Here is a 19,536-nt window from a genome sequence, read left to right on the forward strand (position 1 = left end):
GATGCAGATTTATTTGGTGTTTGACTTAAAAAGTTATGAAAATCTTCCATTTAACATGCAGCCTGTGTGTGTGTGTGTTTATCTAGCAGCAGTTTATTGATGCATCTGTTCTGGACTCTAATCCTCTAAATTCACACACACACACAAACACAGACGGGATATAGCATGTTATTTTTTATCTAGGCTTCAGTATATAGACTAAACTGTTAAAAGCTGTTTAGAAACAAAAACAACAAATAAAGCAGGAAAAGTTGTAATATCTTTAGTATGATTTGGTTCTTGCTGTTTGATGTGACATTTAATTAATCTAACCGCATGTAACTATATGTAAATATAAACCAAATTAAATTACCTTCAACTACATTTAACTAAATTGAATTACATTTAACTACATTGAAATATATGTACCTAAATTATTTTAATAAATCTCAATAAATTTAAATACACTTTACTATGTAAACATCTAAATGTAACTACATGCAATTACATGTCAGCAGTGGTGGGTTCATTTTTCTTTTTGAAATTTCTGAAAGGTTATTAAAACAGCCTTTGTTGGTGTTTGTGCGGTTTATATTTCCACATTTCAATTTGTGTGACGGACATCCACACAACCAATGGAACCAACCGACGGTCCGGTTGGCTCCGCCCGCTCCGAGTTGTGGCTTCGCCCCCCATTGGATTTTGGGTCGACAGTTTTCAACATGGCCGCCGTCTCACAAGCTTCCACATATTGCAATAATTAAAATATGTTCCTGGAAACATTTGAGTAGACAGATTGGTGATGAATGTTTTTCACTCAAAGAGATAAATAAAGTATCAAGTAGAGTATCTATATCTACCACTCATGGGAGAAAAGGACTTATATGTCCATATGTCAACAGCCACAGAGCAGAAGACGCCCTTCGCTCAAACATCTCTGAAGCGCCTTTGAGAATATGAAGCTCAATAAAACAAACCCGACATCAAACACACGGATGTCAAACGCTGGTCCCCTGAAGCAACAATAAAAAACAACTTCATCTCTCCACCGACAGACTTTTTACCCCAAACAAAGAGCTAAAAAACTTCCATGTACAAGCACAGGAGAGCTTTATCTCACACCCAGGTGCTTGTATCGGTGACATCAGCTCTGGTAATGTGATTAAATCAAGCGCTCTGTTTGAGGGTCCAGCTCTGACCATCAACCCGCCAAAATAAAATAAATCCTCCATCAAGATCACCTCTAAAATGTAATCCTCTGGACCTGGGAGTGAGAAGAGGTTGAGATTTTATCAGGATGTTTATCTAAATTTTAACTTATCACAAGGTGATTTCAACCTGACCTTGATACAGATTTACTATCCCAAAAGTCTCAATGTGAAAACTAACAGCAGTCAGAAGAAAAGAGCATTTTATTTACATGAAAAATAATTAACTACAACCTCCGAGTGTTTGTGTGTCTGACCGTTGACCTCTGAGATTTGACGATATTATTAATGCTAGCTGACGGTGATTGGTAACGTCATCACGATGTGTTCATGTGTCATCTGTAAAATGTAGTTTCAGTGAAAAACTTGAATAAATCCAGATTTTTTCACAATAACATAAAAGTAGAGATGAATTATGATCTTTTTGACTTCCTAACATGAGCTCATTGTTATACAGCATGTCTTATTTTCTAATCATTTGAATTGTGCATTTACAGAGAAATAAAACACTAAATTAAAACAATTAAAAATACAACAATGTGTTTCTTTGATGGACTGCAGGGCAGATTATGACATAAACTAATAATCTGGGTCGCGGTAAATGAATAGAACATATACTAGTACATCAGACCCAGTGTGAATACCATAATTTGATTGTACTTCTTTGTGGTATTAGTACTTTTACCGAATTAAAGGATGTGAATAATTCCTCTGCGACACATTCAGTGTCCTGACCACAAATCAGCCAAATGTGCAACCGGTAATTTGTGGTGAATGTGGGGTAGAGTAGGGGTGTGGCCTGTGGAAGGGGCGTGTCCACGAGGCAGCGTGTAGCACTGCTCCACAGCCTTCATGCTAATGAGGTGCACACAGATGCATTCTGGGAAGTGTATTTTATACATGTGGAAAAGAAGAATTTAAAGACAAAAAAAATATTGCTGATTGTTGATTGCTCCTGATTGTTCTGATCTATTTTGTGTTATTTTCGTTCTTCTGGTTTTGTTTCTAGCTGCTTCGGTGCACATTTATTTTCCTGTTGTCTGTGAAGGCCTCTTCAGGTGAAACGTTTTGTTCATTCGAGTTTGTCTCTGCTGAGGAGTCGTGGACAGAAGCAGAGAGCAGATTTTAGCTCGTCCTCGGCGGCGTCAGCTGTCAGCTGACACGGACGCGTTCCCTGGGGATCCCTGGTGAAAACACGGTGCACTCTGGGAGTTCGCCGTCTGAGGCTTAATTTATCTGGAACAAGTCCAATCAGGACTGTTTTGTGTGAGCTTCACAGAACACAGATGGATGTCTGCAGGGTAACTGTAAAGGGACGGTTAGCACACCGGACCGCAGACGAGCAAGTGTGTGTGTGTGTGCGTATGTTTGTGTGTGTCACGGGCCAACTGATGCATTAAAAAGCAAGGTTACAACTTGAAGCTAACCTTCCAATGGCCTGAGATGTTCGTTACATTGGAATGTCAATATGTTTAATAAAGTTATTCCTAAAAGCGGAGATAACCGCTAGCCGGCAATGAGACTTATAATCGGGGGACCAGCAGTTAGTGGAAACAAACCATCTACATCCCTGGTGGTCATAATTAAACAAGTAGGGAGAAAAGGCACAGCACGGCAGCGCGACAAGCGACAGCATGAGCTAGCGCTGCAATGTCAGCTAACGCTGCTAACTAGCTGCCAGGCAAACCAACCGATATCGGCGAAACTTCTTGCCCGCCAAATGTTTGTTGGCGGGCGCGTTCAACAAGCTGAAGGTGTTTGTAAGATTCATAAGACAGAGAGTCTTAAAATCGACAAGCTCCACAGAGAGCAAAACAGGTTGGGATTTATAATCATTAAAACTTTGTTAGTGAATATTACCGCAAAATAATAAAAAAAACGGAATTAGGAATACTTTCCTTAGCAATTAAAAATAATAAAAAGTCAAATGACATATTCATGTCGGCATCCATTCTCAAACTATTGGACTAAAAGTAACTGGATGTTTTGATTTTGTTGAAATGATGCACTTCAAAGTAACTTCTGCACAGGTGGGATGAAGGGCAGAACTCACGTCTCCGGTGGGATCTTCATCTGAGCCTGAGCCGTAATCCACAAGCAGAGAAGACCCAGAATCCTCAGGAGCACCCGGCCCCCCATCCTGCTTTCAACGGACCCAGGGGTCTTTTCTCTGAACTTGGATCTACTCTGAAGAGGATCTGGGAGGATCACCAAGAGTTCCTCATGTCGGCTAGAGGGAGTAGAAGAAGAAGAAGAAGAGGAAGTGGGCGTCGGCCTCGGTGGGGGGCTGTGGACCCCGAGCGTTCTCCGTTGTGTCCGGGCGAAGTCGCCCCGCTTCCGGCATCTTCCTCAGCGCCTCATCGCCTCAGTAGAGGCTTCCAGAGGCATTTCTGAAGCACCTGAAAATCGTCCAGTAGAGAGAGAGTTTAAAATCCAGTGGGGGGTGGTCCCTCTAAGGAGGTTCTTTCAGGTTTGGTCCTTACCAACGGGCGGGTCACTTCCTCCACCTTGCAGATATTTAGGGGGACGCAAAGCCGGCAGCAGATTTTAGAGCCGCTTGTTCCACTGTCACCCAATTTGCAATGTAATCCACTTGGATTAAAAGTCCCATGGAGGGAGAGAGAGAGAGAGAGAGAGAGAGAGGAGAAAAGGAGGGCGAGAAAGAGGGAGAGAGAGAGGGAGAGAGGGGGAGGGATTGCAGCAGAGGATTGGACGAGGCTTGGTTTTATCTAAGAGGATTAGAGTGATTTCTGGAGACAAGCTGTCCTGCGACCAATCAGATCGGCCAAAAGGAAAAAGAGACCCTGGGGTTCAGTTTAGATACTGAAAGGGGGGGCAAAGGGGGTCAAGGGGGTTGAAGCTCTGTGACTCACCTGGGGATGTGTGGCCCAGAGTCAGTGCCTTGCTCAGGGGCGGGGGCAGTCAGACACCTGATGTGGAGAGAACACAGTCTAATGAAGACGTAACGAGCGGCAAAGCTGTCAGCCAATTAGAGCTGACCTATTTCATCTCTAGTCCTCCTCCTAATCAATCAATCATCAAGTTCGGCAAGAGACCTGTCCATCAGCGTGTAGCCCCGCTCTAAAGCAGCAGCGTCTGTTTGACTCTAAATGGACCATAATTTACTAAATGAACATTATGCTGTATTGAAGAAGACCTGAAAGTAGAGACCATAAACTCATGTGTACAATGTTTACTGAGGGAATTAATCAAGAGAGAAGTAGAGTCATTTCTTGTAGGAGTCGACTGTGGCGCATGGAGTAGAGAGGGTGCACCGGGATCCGCAAGGTTGGCGGATCGAGTCCATGCTGCTCCATGTCCCATGTCAAAGTGTCCCTGAGCAAGACACCTAACCCCTAATTGCTCCATTGGCAAACATGTAAAAAGACATGGGTTAAAAATGTAATGTAATGTAAAATGTAAATTGCTTTGGATAAAAGCGTCACCTAAATTACCTGTAATGTAATCTAGTAGACTTCTATGGGACCAGAGGAGTCACCCCCTGCTGGAGAAGCAGAGTAATTTCCTCATAAACTTCTATGGGACCAGCTAGCAGAGCCAGAGGTTACTTCCTGTTTCAGTATTAGCCGAGTAGTTTTCTGATGCTTCAGAAACATTGAACTCAACTCATCGGTGAGTCTAGGATCCAAAGCAATGATTCTCTCTGAGAATCATCACCATCATTTTCACCATCACCATCCTCCTCCTGTCGACCAAGAGGGGTCATGAAGTGAAACCAGCTGAGTGGTTTAAAATCAATTAAAATACAGCATATCCCCTCACATTCAGTTTCCTCTGTGATACGAGCCAGTTTACTCTGACTTTGTAACCTTGTGACCTTCAGACCTTTCGATCCACTCAGTCGGTTTGAGGCCTCAGAATATCAGAACTTTGAAGAAGTTTGTCGCCCAAAGCTCTGACCTGACATTATTCATTCATCATCGGGTGCTCCACTGGCTTTAACAAGTCATTCGTTATTGCTTAGTGATCGATCATCACGTCTTCACAACACACTCTGTTAGAGATGCTAGCCTCTAAAGCCTCTAAACATAACTAACGTTGATCAAAAATGTTTGATCATCACAACCCTTATTAAATACGACCAAAAGAAGCCACAGAAACATACATTGACGCATTACTCGGCTGTCTTTACATTTAATCAGATTCTGTGAATAACATTGAAATCTTAACTCTTCAATAAAACTATGAAGCCATGAACTGTCATGTGACAATAAATAAAAAATATTACTAGTTATGATTGTGGTGTTTCCACAGAGGAGCGGGACTGATTTATTGTTACTGTATTTCACCGTGAAAAATAAGTCCCTAGACACAGAAAGCAGGTGAACTATGACTGATGGTGATGAGACCACAGCGCCCTCTGGTGCTCAAAAACGTCACGTGCGACTGCGGAGACGGAGGATACGTTGACGTCACGGACAAGAGAGGACGAAACTGAAGGTTGAAAAGTATAATCAGAAGAGACAGAAGGTACAAATACAAGTAATTAGTACTCTGATTATTACTGCAGTAAAAAACAAAAATACCACCGGATCAAGTTTTTTTTTTACTAAATATTTATGTAAAGTATGTTTGTCCCTTTCACGCTATTATAATTTATAATAAATGTTATATTAATTCTGAATCAGTTACATACTTATTCCTATACAGTATATACAAATGCATACACACAAAAATAAATAGATAAATTGTGATTAAATAGATATATTGTGATAAAAAAGCTTAGCCATGACACTCAGAAATCCGAAAGTTTCTTCTTGAGCTTATTTCAAACTTCAGCACCTTTCTTTAGTGACAGACACACACACAGGAAGTCAGGTCTAAGTCAGTGCATGCTGCCAATTCAATATTTACATTTACAACGACGGTGGCCACAACTGGAGTCACATGTGCAAAACTCTAACTACAGTCTGCACTACCAACAGTCACCTGAGCTAAACAGTTCACATCACCGGCAAAATTCACTCCAAGCAACACAACTCAACACACTGCTCAAAACAGGCTCAGTGCAGCAAACACTGTGCACAAGCCTCACTGAGAGAACACACACTGTCACTCAGAACACACTGAGAGTAAAAACACCAGCATCAAACACCAATACACAAAATAGTAACTGATCATCTTTACACTTTGAACAATTTCAGTGACTTCATACAAAGTTAGATTTTCTTCAACAAAAAGAGTGACATTCTTTCACATGATTTATTAAAATTTTTAGAACATAACAATTCTTTAAGGTAAATGAAAATTAGAAGTTTGCTTCAATAGTCTGTAGTAATTTATGGAATTACAGTAATGAGAAAAAAAAGGTAGAAACTAAAAGTACATACTGTAATGTGAACAAATAACTGAGGGGCTGATCCCGCCTCTCTAGCATCAGGCCACAGGTTTTCATCAACATCACATCTAATTTTCTCTCTTGCCATGAACCTGGGGAAGGACCTTCTGGAAGCCTCATCCATCCCTGGCAGTCCTCTGGACTCGTGTCCTCACATCCGGCTTCCAAAAGAGACATTTGGTCATGTGGGTGGTGAACAAACACTTTCCACCTCCAGACAGAGAAAAACTCCTCTCACCTGTTTGTATGATGGAAAACTTGCATTCCAGATGCCACTGTGGATGTTTGCAGATTGGGTTCCACCCTCAACTCTCTCAGTGAGAGACCGTGAGTCACCACATGGTCTATAAGTGAAGCCCTTATTTCATCTGAAATAACAGCTGTTTGTCTTCTTTGTCTCCCTCCGCCAAGCCGTCTTCCTTGTTCCATTTCCAAAATGAGTCTTTCTGAGCTCTACATATAGATATATATATATGAGCTCTACATATATATATATATATATATAGTCTAAAACAAGACACCTGCTCAGCCTTTCAGCTGAAATTGCAATCAGCAGTGTTTGAAAGGCACATTCCGTTTTGAATGTGTGGTTCACAGTTTTGACAGCAGTGTTTTAGCATTTGAAGTGCTGTAAATCCACAGTGTTGTGCAGGTTGTGGATATGTCATGGGATAAGTTTGTAGAGTTTTGAAAACTGTTCAAGCAATGAAAAACAAACTAAAGTTTGGTCCACATGAACTGCTGCTGTGCAGACCGTAGTTAGAGTTTTGCACATGTGACTCCAGCTGTGCCCGCTGTCGTTTAGCAATCGAAAAAAACTGTAAGAACACAAGCTGTTATTTAACAAATATTTGAGCCCGTGAACAGATCAATAAATAGAATAAAAGTCACTTTCATCACTAACACGTCACTGATGTGATCCGAGTAGATTTATAGTTCAATATATATATGTATATAGTACAATCACTACTTTACACCTTGGTATGAATGATACAATTTACTCATGAGGAAACATAATCACTAACCAACACCACGTAGTTCAGACAAATGGGATATTTTGAGTGTGAGTATGTGTGTGTGTGTGAAAGTGTGTGTGAGAGTGTGCGTGTATGAGAGAGTGTGTGTGTGTGTGTGTGTCTGTGAGCGGCACTTAAACCATGTGGTGATATACTCCTAGCTGTGACACTGAGACCACAATGTTACCAGATCCTCCATGACACCTTGGACCTGGAACCCACCTCATCAGCACCTCAACACACACACACACACACACACACACACACACACACACACACACACTCACAGTGTTGGGGTGAGTCGTAAAAGTTTTTTTTTTTTTCAAATTCCATGTTTTTATGTTAAATGCTAGTCAGCTAACTAGATAGCTAGTCGTTAGCTAGAGCTAGGCAGAAACCCTTCTGCACATGCTCAGTGCAGTCACATGACTCTGACACCTGAATTGTGTGACACATAGCTGGGGTCAGAGGTCGGGTGGTGTCCATATCATACTAGTTACATAACGTCCTACACAACATCCACCGACTCTGGATTCGGCAGCCAATCAGAGCGCACGCCATCGGTCCCGAACTGATCATCTTGTATAATTCTCAAATAGAGGAGTGAAGAACAAATTGACAGAAGACGTGAAAGGAACATTTACTTATTCCAGCTGCTCAAGATTAATTTGTTTTAGTTTGCGATATCGTTGATATCAACGACCAATGAGATTCCAGCTCTCAGCGCCGTGGCTCATGGGTTCAGGTCAGAAGCAGCCGTACTGCATCGAGATGATGGATTACGGTTAAATTTATTGATCTGAAACGACCGGTAGCACACAAAACAACAGAGGCGGGTCCAGTAACCATGGCAACGGTTTAATAAGAAACTTCTGAACGTCTAATATTTAAGTGTCTTCTTTTTTTCTACTTTGTTTTTGGACCGTTCTCTTAACACGCCAACAGCTGCCGAGGTCTAGTTCATCATCCTCAGCGTCATGTTAACACACACACGTGCGTGTAGTGTGTGTGCGTGTGTGTGGAGGAGGGGGCTCCATCCCTCTGATATGGAGGGCTTAGATAAACAATGGTCGTATTGAGGAGGACGTTGCCCCGCGTGGCCTGGCGTGGCTGGAGGGTTATGTCGGGGTTTGGGGGGGTGATGGGTGATGTGTGTGTGTAGGGGGAGGAGGGGGGGGGCTAAGCCCTGCAGCTGTTGCCTGGCACGCTCCGGCCTCGGGGAGGACCGACAGCTCACGTCACTGCCGAGTGTCCTGCTGCGGCCGGCGGTGGGGGCTTCTGTCATTGTGGGGCATCTGGAGAGCAGGGGGGGGTTGCTCACCCCTCCACCGGCACCCTCCCTCACCCCTGAGCTGCGTGTCACCCAGCTGCCCCCCTCATCCCCCTTTAAGATGGAACGTGTCGCCGTTTATGCCGCTGCCGAAATCCAGCAGCTGTCAATCTCTCGCAAAGTAGGCGACTCCCCCACCGCTGAATTACCCACAAGGGTTTGTGCTTTGTACATGCAAACATCCCAGAGGTTGGATTTTCTTTTTTCAGAACACAACCTCCACAGATCACGCAGGAAAGTTACATTCTGCTTATTGTTAACCAATCAAGGGTAATCGTAGAAGCAAACAAACAAAAATAAAAAGTGTGTCCTTAAAGAGTAGAGTTGTGGGATCGTTCTGTTTAAACATGAAAACCTGCTTCCGTACTCGTCCCGACTGGAGAGGAAAGGTCATCCGATAAGCTGCGCCCTCCCTCACTGCAGCAGTTGTTTGTCTGTTAAATGTTAACCATCATCACAGAGACGCCAAGACCCCCCCCCCCCAGGCTTTACAGCCTCTGAAGACACAAGAGGTGGAGATGAGGATCAGGTAGCTGCCTGTGTGGCCACCCGTTAACTCGTCCTCGTAGCGGCCTCCGCCACGCTGCCACTCGCCCTGTGTGTAAAAAACAGCCCGTTAAAAAACAGCCAGTGACCTCGAAGCGGGCGCGCGTGGCAGTGTTCGCCCCCGAACACGCAGATGGTTTTCCACTTCAGAGAAGAAGCGTCCACAAACGAAATCTGCAGTAAAAACAGAGCTAACAAAGAGCTCGGATGATGTTTCATTCGCCCGTTAAAGGAGTCTTCTTCTTCTGTGGTGGTTGGGTTTTAATGGATGGTGAGGGGGGGGGGTTTAAGAGGACAAAGGGGGGCAGAGACCAGATTGCTGAGTAAAAAGATGTGTGGTGGAGATTCCTCTAGAAAATGATGTGATCGATGTATGAAGGTTGTTTTTGACATTACATGTCATTTAGCTGACCAAAAAGACTTATTTTTACCCCATGGTTTACATTTGAACACATCCCACAGCAGTGTGCAGCCGTAAGGGCGCCCGGGGAGCAGTTAGGGGTTGGGTGTCTTGCTCAGGGACACTTTGACATGGGACAGCAGGCAGGTTTCCCTGTGCACCCTCTCTGCTCCATGCGCCACCGTCGCCATAAGAGTCAAAATATTTAAAAAGTGATGAGTGGAGATGAATGATGAACTTCCTGGAAGCAGAGTGAACACGTGGGCCTCAGTAACCAGTAGCAGGAATCATAGGCCTAATCAATGATCTGATCAATGATCTCTATGAGAACACGCTGTTGGTCTTAGTGACTTTACAGTCCACACTCTGTGGAACGCGTGGAGTCACGGGCGCTGAATTCAATCTCAATGGAAGTCAACGGGCGGATCTTCTTCTGTAGTTATTAAAACAGTGAACGATCAGAACCTGGTCCAGGACCTGCAAGACCTCTGGCTGCACGGGGTTAACGTGTCCCAGGAGACACATGAACACACACTGCAGCAGCCTAATCTCCCCCTAAAAGCAGCAGCTTTACTGTAATTCACGCTGCAGCTGTCCGCTGCTGGAAGAATCGAGAAATTGTCCAGCACATGTTGAGCTCCAGGAACAAATGTCAGAAGCACAAGATGAACACACACACATGTGTGCGTGTGTGTGTGTGCGTGTCGGGGTTGATGAGGGCATGTGGCACGAGACTACTCGTATCAGTGGAGGTCTGATAGAACAAATGACATCACAGAAACAAAGGAGTTTCAAACTCTTCCTTTGGTGATGATGATGAGCGAATACCAATATACGACGTATGTTGTAATACGTAAGATGTAATATCTGTTTCCTCTTCTCAGCATTATATTTGTGCCTCTGAAGCATCACACAGACAAGACCAAAGGCTCTCAATCAGTATTAAAACCGTATATAGTGGGGGTCGTTGTGGCGCAGGGGGTAGAGCGGGTGGGCCGGGAACCGCAAGGTTGGTGTCCTGGCTGCCCCATGTCTCAAGTCGAAGTGTCCCTGAGCAAGACACCTAACCCCTAATTGCTCCTCAGGCAAAATGTGAAAAAGCCATGGGTTTAAAGTGTAATGCAAGTCGCTTTGGATAAAAGCGTCAGCTAAATGACCTGTAATGTAATGTAATATAGTACGATGCTGCTGAAGCAAAATGAGAGGTTCTCTGGAGGAACGCTGGTAAGAGGAGACACTTCCACTTTGGTCCACAGGAGGCGCCAGAAACAACACAACTCCTTGAACTAAAAAGTACCAACATACAAACATGTAAAAGTGACTCCTATTACACTTAAATGTAAGAGGACCTACGTACCATCAGCGTAGTACTCCATCAGCAGTAAAAGTACACAACGTGCAGTAAAATAGCTGAGCTTACATTCAAAGTAGGTACAGTACTGAGCAGATGTTACGTGAGTGAGAATGAATGAAGAACACAACTCCTTGTATGCATCTCGACTACTGGCTCTTCAGACATCCAGACGACCTGAAATCGGAAAAAAAGTATCTTTTCTTTAAACCAAGCTAGTCTGCTAAAGGTGTTGTTGATTCCGCTGTTTAATTTAATTTAAAGTTAATTTGATTGCCAGTTTAGCTCTTGCCGTTCTTTAGTTGTTGGACTTCTTGCTGTAGATTCTGCTATATTAGATTAAATTGACTGCTGGCGTGCCCTCCTATCTTTTCTAGGTTTGACCTGATCCTACTCTGTATTGCTTTCTCTTCAGAGGCAAAGCAGACTTGAATCATTAAAGGCTTGCTCATGCTTCTGCGTCTTTACGCGCCGTCGCGTCGACGCACTCGTTTTAATTCATGGTTCTAAAAGTCTTGCGTGTGTTGCAGAGCAATTCACCGCCAGAACAACAGGCGGAGTAACGTTTTTTGTTGAAGACGACCTAGAGAGTCACGTCTGGAAGTCGTTGGTTTGTTTATTTATTTATCATAGACTTTATTGTCCCGTGCATCGCCACTGCTGCTTTTCATCAAGGACACATTTCTAATTTTTGATAATGTATTTAACCCCTTTACCTGCACCTGTTCGAATCTCTTCCCGCAGATACTACAGGCCTCGGGATAGATCTGCTCTCTATCGCAACCTCTCCTCTCTCACCTATCCCACCTGCTCCACTCATGTCCAGCACCTCGTCACAGGAGGCCTGGCTGCCAGTCAGCTACTCACAAGGCTGACTTCACCTCCGGCTTCGCTATCCAGCAGTCGCTTGACTTCATCGCTCTCACCGAGACCTGGATCACACCTGAGAACACATCCACCCCATCCGCTCTCTCCTCCGCTTTCTTCTTCAGCCACACACCCAGACACACTGGTAGGGATGGTGGCACAGGTCTACTCATTTCACCCAAATGGAGCTTTTCTCTCTACCGTCTTTTATCTTCCACCCTACTGTCTTATATTGTAACAGTTACTCACCCGGTACAATTAACCATCGTTGTCCTCTACCGTCCGCCAGGCTCCTTGGCTCATTTCTTGGAAGAATTGGACATTCTCCTGTCCAACTTCCCTGAAAATGGCCCTCCGCTCATCCTCCTGGACTAACATCCAGACAGAAAAGTCATCTGACCTTTTTGAGACTAAAAATATCTTTTCAACATGATGTATATAAACAGCTAAAAGACGTAAAACATACTGTGTTTATTATTTAATACAATTAAAAACATTTACAACTAAAAAAAGGATAATGAAAGTAAAACCTCATGTTTGATGTCGTAAGATCGCAGAGAGGAGGAGACAGTAGAAGGTAAAGTAAAGTTGGTGTGAGTGACGCAGAGCTGCAGTCCAGACGAGTCTCTCTGTTTCTCTCTAAAGAAACAACTGAATCCAGAAGCTTTTCATCAACAACACAACAGGATCTCTGACAAACTCTGGTGAGTACGCTGCTCTACAAAGACTTGATGTAATTAAAATGTGCTTTTAAAGAGAAATAAACACTTAAATAAACACGCTAAATAATAAGAAATAAGTATCAGAGACCAACAGGGCCCGCTAAAAGCTTACTAAAAGTTAAACATATATTATCTGATTTTATCTTATGACTTGAATCCCCTATTACGGCTTCAATCTGACATTATACAAGCTGTTACATCATCCTTTGAACCTCAAATATATCGACTGTGGTCAAACATCAGGGATTAACATGAAACCTCAGACAAACTACTCGGACAGAAATTCCACTCGACCGATGTTTAGCTGAGAAACGATGTAATGATAAATGCATAATGTGCTAAAACATCTCATTCATAAAGGGCGTAGGCTCCGTAAAACAAAAAGTGTTTGTGAGAACTAAAGACGGAAACAGAAAGTACAAGTTGGACTGGTGGAGCCGGATGAGCCTCCTCTTTGCTTCTGTACACACCCACATTCAACCAGTACCTGTAAATACCAAGCACGCTACCTGAGACTCATCAGCACAGGCACCAATAATACTGCTGCTCTGAAGGCTGTGATGGAGAGTAACATGTGAAGAGAAAGGATTCATTACGTCACCTTTCATCCTCAGGTGAGCTCATCCTGCTAGTTTGTCTTTAGCGCCTCTTTCAGGGCCGTCCTCATGCAGCGGTTCATAAGTGAGACCCACTAAGAAGTAGCTTCCATCGGTTCTTCTGCAGACGGAGTGCATCTGTTTCTATCATCATCTCTCTGCACCTCCTCTTCCTCCTCTTTGGCTGAGTTGCCTCCATGCTCAGACTCTTCCTCAAAGATGAAGACCAGGTCTTTGATTTTAAGAAGTTTAGCCTACTTTGAAAATGTATTTTCCTCTCACAAGGATGTAAGACGCAGAGTAGCAGAATTATTGAAATATTTAATGTGCAATGTGACAGAAATGGAGGCGTCACTTTGTGTTTTGGGGTTTAACATTATTTCTGTTTAGATTATGATCCAAACAATAACCAGATGAGTTTGGATGTTATCACTGCGATGCTGAAGACACCACATTGGTCCATCAATAGTAGATTCATGTTCCTAGTTGATACTGTTTGTTCAACTAAACATGTTACTTATTGCAGATCCAGATTTACTCAAAACATAATAAACACTTCTTTAATGATGCATTATTTTCGATTAAAACTAATCCAACATCAGTTTAGAATTGAATCTCCACCTTGAACTGACTTACAGTTACTTGAAGCACATCATGCTGATGCTGCCTTTTCTTCTTCTCTCCACTTCATTTAATGCACTTTCACTTTGAGCTTCTTGAAGGTTTTATTGTTGGTTACTAAAGGAGTAAACGTTTTATTTGTGTCTCACTTGTTGTCCTCAGAGTGTCGATATGTCTGCTGCCAGCTGTCTGCTGACTGAAGATCAGTTCCTGTGCTCCATCTGTCTGGACGTGTTCACTCATCCAGTCGCCATACCATGTGGACACAACTTCTGTAAAGCCTGCATCACTGACCACTGGAACGTTAATGCCCTGCCTAACTGTCCCAACTGTAAAAAGCTTTTCTACACCAGACCTGAGCTGCAGGTCAACACGTTCATCTCTGAGATGGCTGCTCAGTTCAGACTGTCAGCTCAGCAGAAAGCCAGCAGCAGCAGCTCAGAGCAACAAGCTGCCCAACCAGGAGAAGTTCCCTGTGACGTCTGCACTGGAACCAAAGTGAAGGCCCTCAAGTCCTGTCTGGTGTGTCTGGTCTCCTACTGTGAGGCTCACCTGGAGCCTCATCTGACTACGTCAGGTCTGAAGAGACATCAGCTGATGGACCCTGTGGAGAACCTGGAAGGCAGGATGTGTACGAAGCACGATAAACTGCTGGAGCTGTTCTGTAAGACCGACCAGATGTGTGTCTGCATGCTCTGCACTGTTTTAGACCACAAGAACCATGATGTTGTTCCTCTGAGAGAAGAATATGAAGGAAAGAAGGCCGAGCTGGGGAAGACTGAGGCTGAAGTCCAGCAGATGATCCAGAAGAGACGGCTGAAGATTCAGGAGATCAAACACTCAGTGGAGCTCAGTGAGGAAGCAGCAGACAGAGAGGTAGCAGAAGGTGTCCTGGTCTTCAGCGCTCTGAAGGAGTCTGTTGAGAGAAGCCAGGCGGAGCTCATCGACACCATCAAAGAGAAGCAGAGAAAGACACAGAAACAGGCTGAAGGCTTCATCAAAGAGCTGGAACAGGAGATCTCTGAGCTGAAGAAGAGAAGCACTGAGGTGGAGCAGCTCTCACGCTCTGAAGACCCTCTCCACCTCCTCCAGAGCTTCAGGACCCTGAACACTGCTCCACCCACCAAGGACTGGACAGGAGTCAGAGTCAGTGCACCTTCATATGAGGGGACTGTGGTGAGAGCTGTGCACCAGCTGGAGAAGAAGCTCAGTAAACAGATGAAGCTGCTGGAGCTGAAGAGAGTCCAGCAGTCTGCAGTGGATGTGACACTTGATCCTGATACAGCACATCCTAAACTCATCCTGTCTGATGATGGAAAACAAGTTAAACATGGAGATGTAAAGAAGAATCTCCCAGACAATCCAGAGAGATTTAATCAGTGTGTTATTGTTTTAGGAAAGCAGAGTTTCTCTTCAGGTAGATTTTACTACGAGGTTCAGGTTAAAGGGAAGACCGAGTGGGATTTAGGAGTGGTGAGAGAGTCCATCAACAGGAAGGGATTCATCTCAGCGTCTCCTCAGAATGGTCACTGGGCGATACGGTTGAGGAATGAGAATAATTACTCTGCTCTTGCTGGCCCATCAGTCCGTCTCTCTCTGGAGTCCCGGCCTGAGAAGGTGGGGGTGTTTGTGGAATATGAGGAGGGTCTGGTCTCCTTTTATGACGTTGGTGCTGCAGCTCTGATCTACTCCTTTACTGACTGCTGCTTCACTGAGAAACTCTACCCATTCTTTGGTCCATCTCTTAATAATAATGGTACAAACTCTGCTCCTCTGATCATCTCTGCTGTCAATCACACTGAGTAGAACAAAAGGTGTTAACTTAACATTTTAATAATTTTTTGACGTCACAGCTGAAAAACCCTTTTCTCTTTTCTATCACATGTCAACTTTGACGGGACAATAACGTCCTTCAAACCTTCTAAAGCTCCACAGAAATGGAGTGAAAAGACAAAACCTTTGATAAAGTCCAGGAGATAAATTGAATGTTGCTGTTTATAAACAGAGATGGAAGCTGTCAGACAACTGATGATCTTTTCGTGAACTGGATGCTTTATAATTGTTAATCAATGATTATGTCATAAAGGGAAACGGGCCTTGAGTTAATTTCCTGTTTGTTGATCATCTGTCCTGTGAATCACAGAGAGGAACCTTTTAATTTCTCACAGAAAGATTCTCAATCATTTCTTGAAATAAGTGAATATGTATTGCTCAGTGTTTACATTGGTGTTTTTATGATTATGATGATTAACTTTTTTTTCTCTGTTTTTCGCTGATGCGTCACATTTGCTATTTGTTACAACACAACAGCAGCAGCAGAGAGGACTTTAATATCTTGATGTTCAGTGTTTGCATTGATAGGACTTGATCTCAGCTGCAACATTAAGATAAAGATAATAAAACAATTAGCTAACACAAATTTGCTATTAACTCTTTAAAGCCCAGGCTTAAACATGTTGTATTATTCCTAAATCTGATCTGCTCAATTCCCATTGACCTCCATGTTAAAATGAACAACGTTACAGCAGAAATAAACATGTTTATATGGCAACAAAACAACCTCTGTGGTCTGAATAAATGAACAGTGAATCCTCTACGCGCCTCCTCCTGTGATCACTGTTACCTATTTGTTAAGTAAAAACAGAATTAAAGATGCCGACTTCTGACTAAAATACCAAACTTTAGACTTAAAAAGTCAAAACTCCACTTCTTATTTCCAGACTACGTGGCTCTGTCATCTCTGAGACCACGTCTGTGTTGTAATCGGGCTCATGGGCTTCCTGCAGTCAACAGACACATTTAGCTTCTTGTAGTTCAAACACCTGCAGAAACAAACCAAACTTGGACTTGTTTGAGTGCCGAGGTGCATCCACGTCATTTCCCCCAAACGCCCCCGGTGGAATAAGGACCCGGAGTTGGACCATCAGGTTCCAGCAGCAGTGTCTTTGTGGAAGAAGCCGTGGATCTGCTGAGCCGCAGCCTGACCCACGATGGGCTCTAGCTGGGCGGGGGCGGCGTTGCAGAGCTGCTGGATGCTGGAGAACCGCTCCAGGAGGGCCAGAGCTTTGACCCGGCCGACCCCGGGGACATGCTGCACCAGAGCCAGGACCAGCGGGTCCAACAGCCGGGACGAGGTCCTCCTCCTGAAGGGGTTCTCTCTGCCAGTACGATGCTAACTGTTAGCCTACAAAGCTACGTCAGCACTCTATTTTGGCTTCACATAAACACGTAGCATGAAGGAGGGTCACTTGCTTGTGTTAATGAGAGAAATAAGACCCGGGGAACAAAAGGTACTTTTCGGATGATGCAGCTGATCATCAAGCTCATCCTGACGCACCTCTTCCTGCGCAGACATAGCCAAAGAAAGGCCTCATACCCGGGCAGCCGGGCCGTCCGTGACGCTTCGGACTGAAATAGCGTCATAAAGTCATCCATCACACAAGTAGGCCAAAGGTCAGTAACTAGGGAAACCAGAGAGATGAAACACAACCCAGTGGGAACATCCTAGAATATTCCCGAAGTCCCACTTGCACCAGTGAGCGTTAAGCTTTTCAGTTGAATTGTACAAAGTTTTCCATCTTAAATATAGATTGAATTTAGTCAAGTTCATTTCTCTTAATTTGTTTGATGTGAGGCAGATCTTCTTTTAGATGGCGCGTTCAAGAACAGAGACTCCTGGGGCCTCTTTAAAAGCACTGTATCAGTGACATGTGAAAAATGATAAATCATGTGTTAATCACAATAATTTAGTTCTTTCTTCCATCAAAAATGGTCAGAAAATAGATGTCAATTTGTCCTTGAATTCACCAAAACAAAGGCCTTTTTCACAGATGTTATGTATAATAAAGTAACGATTAAAGAAGGTTTGCATTTAAGGAATTATGGATAAATATGCTAAAACGTGAATATATTGTCTAAACATGAAGGAATTCCCTTCGGTTCTCTGCATTCGTCTCTCGCAGACTTTAATGCAGCACTATTTCTGGAGGTGCGTTCAAGAACATTCTGGCATCGGATGAACAGCAACCTTAGAACCGCACAGGAAGTCCGAGCTGCTCATGTATCCTGTGTGGTTCGGCTGTGGTGTTGACAGGAAACAGGAGAGAGAGAAGCAACGTGTCCACATGGACGCTTCTCTTGTCAACAAGTCAACAAAGGACGACATAAAAGAAAAACAACACAAAGCAGTTGGTCAGTTGCTGCAGAACTAATTTTAATTTATTCATGAAAAATAATATAAAATAATAACAACACACATCACTACAGCTTTATATTTATAAAATATGCTAAATTATAAGCTTTAAACCCTAAAGCCTTATCACAATTATCAGAAAGTTAGATAGAAAGTTACTGTTATATTTTCAGGACCCGCTGAATGATTCAGGACTGTCAGAACGTTTTGGGTCCAGTAGCTTTGCAACGTGACCGACACGAATCTCGTAGACTCTTCAAGACAAATTAGCACCAAACACAGAACCATCTGCTTCCACTCAACCTGTGAGAATCCACTTCAGACGGACTTCAGACGGCATAACAGAAACCCCTCCCGGACCCCCCCGTCTGAAACCGAACCCAAAAACAAAATGAAAACCAAACAAATTGGCAGCCTCTTCCCAGGCCCCCCCCACCTCCATCCTCCATTCATAAGCATCCCATAAGAAAATAACAAACCTATTAGTGATGATCATCAACCGTAAATATATCAAACAATCGGCGGGCCCAGATGGGCCGGATTAAGTGGGTTTAAAGTCACATCCTCTCCTTAAGCTGTCCAATCCCCTCCTCTCAGCTGCGTGGCTTATCAACGCCCCAAAAACAAATGGACATGGACTTTGCGCCTCGATGGACCGGGTCCGGTCTCAGGCAGGTCGGACCGGGTCCATTGACGCGTCTGATTGCTGCTGTTTGTTTTTTCTGGTCCTTTGAAGTAAAGACAGTGCATGTTTCAGGAGAAAGTGGCTGTCAGAAGTCGGGCTGTAACCCGAGAGCGCACAGGGGGCTTTGGCCCCCCCTCTGCCCACCCGCCCGCCACAGTTTTGATATCAATTAGATTTGTGGTCACCCGACACCGCTGAGGGCCCGGCGCTGAACATCTGCATGGGATAATGAGAGAGGGGGGGTGGTTTGGTCGTCCCTTGGCAAACACACATGACATCTGCAAACACAAAGAACAGTGCTGCCGGGCTTTTAGGTCCATACCTTTAAAAAAAGTTGGATTTGTTAATAACTATCTGCATAGGAGTAAAAAAACAAAAAATGCTACAAACTGTTTAAAAATAAATAAAAAACAGCCACCCAGCCAGGTGTTTTTGCAGCAGGAAGTGACCATTTCTGGACTGAACAGTGACCAACATCAACACTACTGATTATCAATGAAGAGTCTCATGATGTGAATATTTTGCAATGTCAACCCTACGATATATATCAAAAACCAGGTATTTGATTAAGAATATTGTCATATTTGATTTGACCCATCACTCCTTTTGGTGCTTTAAAAAACAAAATTATTTTTTGGGGGATAAACTACACATGCACGTGGCC

At 43.7% G+C, this 19,536-nt stretch overlaps 2 protein-coding genes across 8 annotated transcripts in view; one reads left to right on the forward strand and one right to left on the reverse strand.

Moving 5' to 3' along the window:
- The window catches only part of LOC120809184 (voltage-dependent calcium channel subunit alpha-2/delta-4), a 34,278-nt gene extending 30,480 nt beyond the window's left edge, over positions 1-3,798 (reverse strand). For 3 of the 6 annotated variants that reach the window (XR_013451222.1, XM_078083072.1, XM_078083070.1), the window contains exons 1-2: positions 3,671-3,796; positions 3,241-3,586 (exon numbers count right to left, since the gene is read on the reverse strand). Coding sequence is in view for 4 of the 6 variants with exons in the window: in XM_078083072.1 (XP_077939198.1) it covers positions 3,241-3,326 (86 nt within the window). In the remaining 2 variants the exon portion in view is untranslated. Of the gene's footprint in view, positions 1-3,240; positions 3,587-3,670 lie in introns of all 6 variants that reach the window. The other 3 variants (XR_013451221.1, XM_078083071.1, XM_078083069.1) reach the window with 1 other exon arrangement.
- An 8,813-nt stretch (positions 3,799-12,611) lies between these two features.
- On the forward strand, positions 12,612-16,589 carry LOC120809638 (E3 ubiquitin-protein ligase TRIM21). Of its 2 annotated transcripts, XM_040163596.2 has the most exons (3): positions 12,612-12,760; positions 13,139-13,392; positions 14,158-16,589. In XM_040163596.2, the coding sequence occupies exon 3, from the start codon at positions 14,167-14,169 to the stop codon at positions 15,799-15,801; it is 1,635 nt and encodes a 544-aa protein (XP_040019530.2). In that variant the 5' UTR covers positions 12,612-12,760; positions 13,139-13,392; positions 14,158-14,166; the 3' UTR covers positions 15,802-16,589. The 2 variants fall into 2 exon arrangements, with proteins under 2 accessions (XP_040019530.2, XP_040019529.2); XM_040163595.2 differs by lacking the exon at positions 13,139-13,392 and having other exon boundaries at positions 12,619-12,760.
- The last annotated feature ends 2,947 nt before the right edge of the window (positions 16,590-19,536 follow it).

The sequence above is a fragment of the Gasterosteus aculeatus genome, chromosome X, assembly GCF_964276395.1.
Source record: "Gasterosteus aculeatus chromosome X, fGasAcu3.hap1.1, whole genome shotgun sequence".
In the NCBI taxonomy this organism is placed as follows: Eukaryota; Metazoa; Chordata; class Actinopteri; order Perciformes; family Gasterosteidae; genus Gasterosteus; species Gasterosteus aculeatus.

Excerpts from the sequence above, each read along its gene's own strand:
- LOC120809638 (XM_040163596.2), top strand. The coding sequence starts at position 14,167 with ATGTCTGCTGCCAGCTGTCTGCTGACTGAAGATCAGTTCCTGTGCTCC.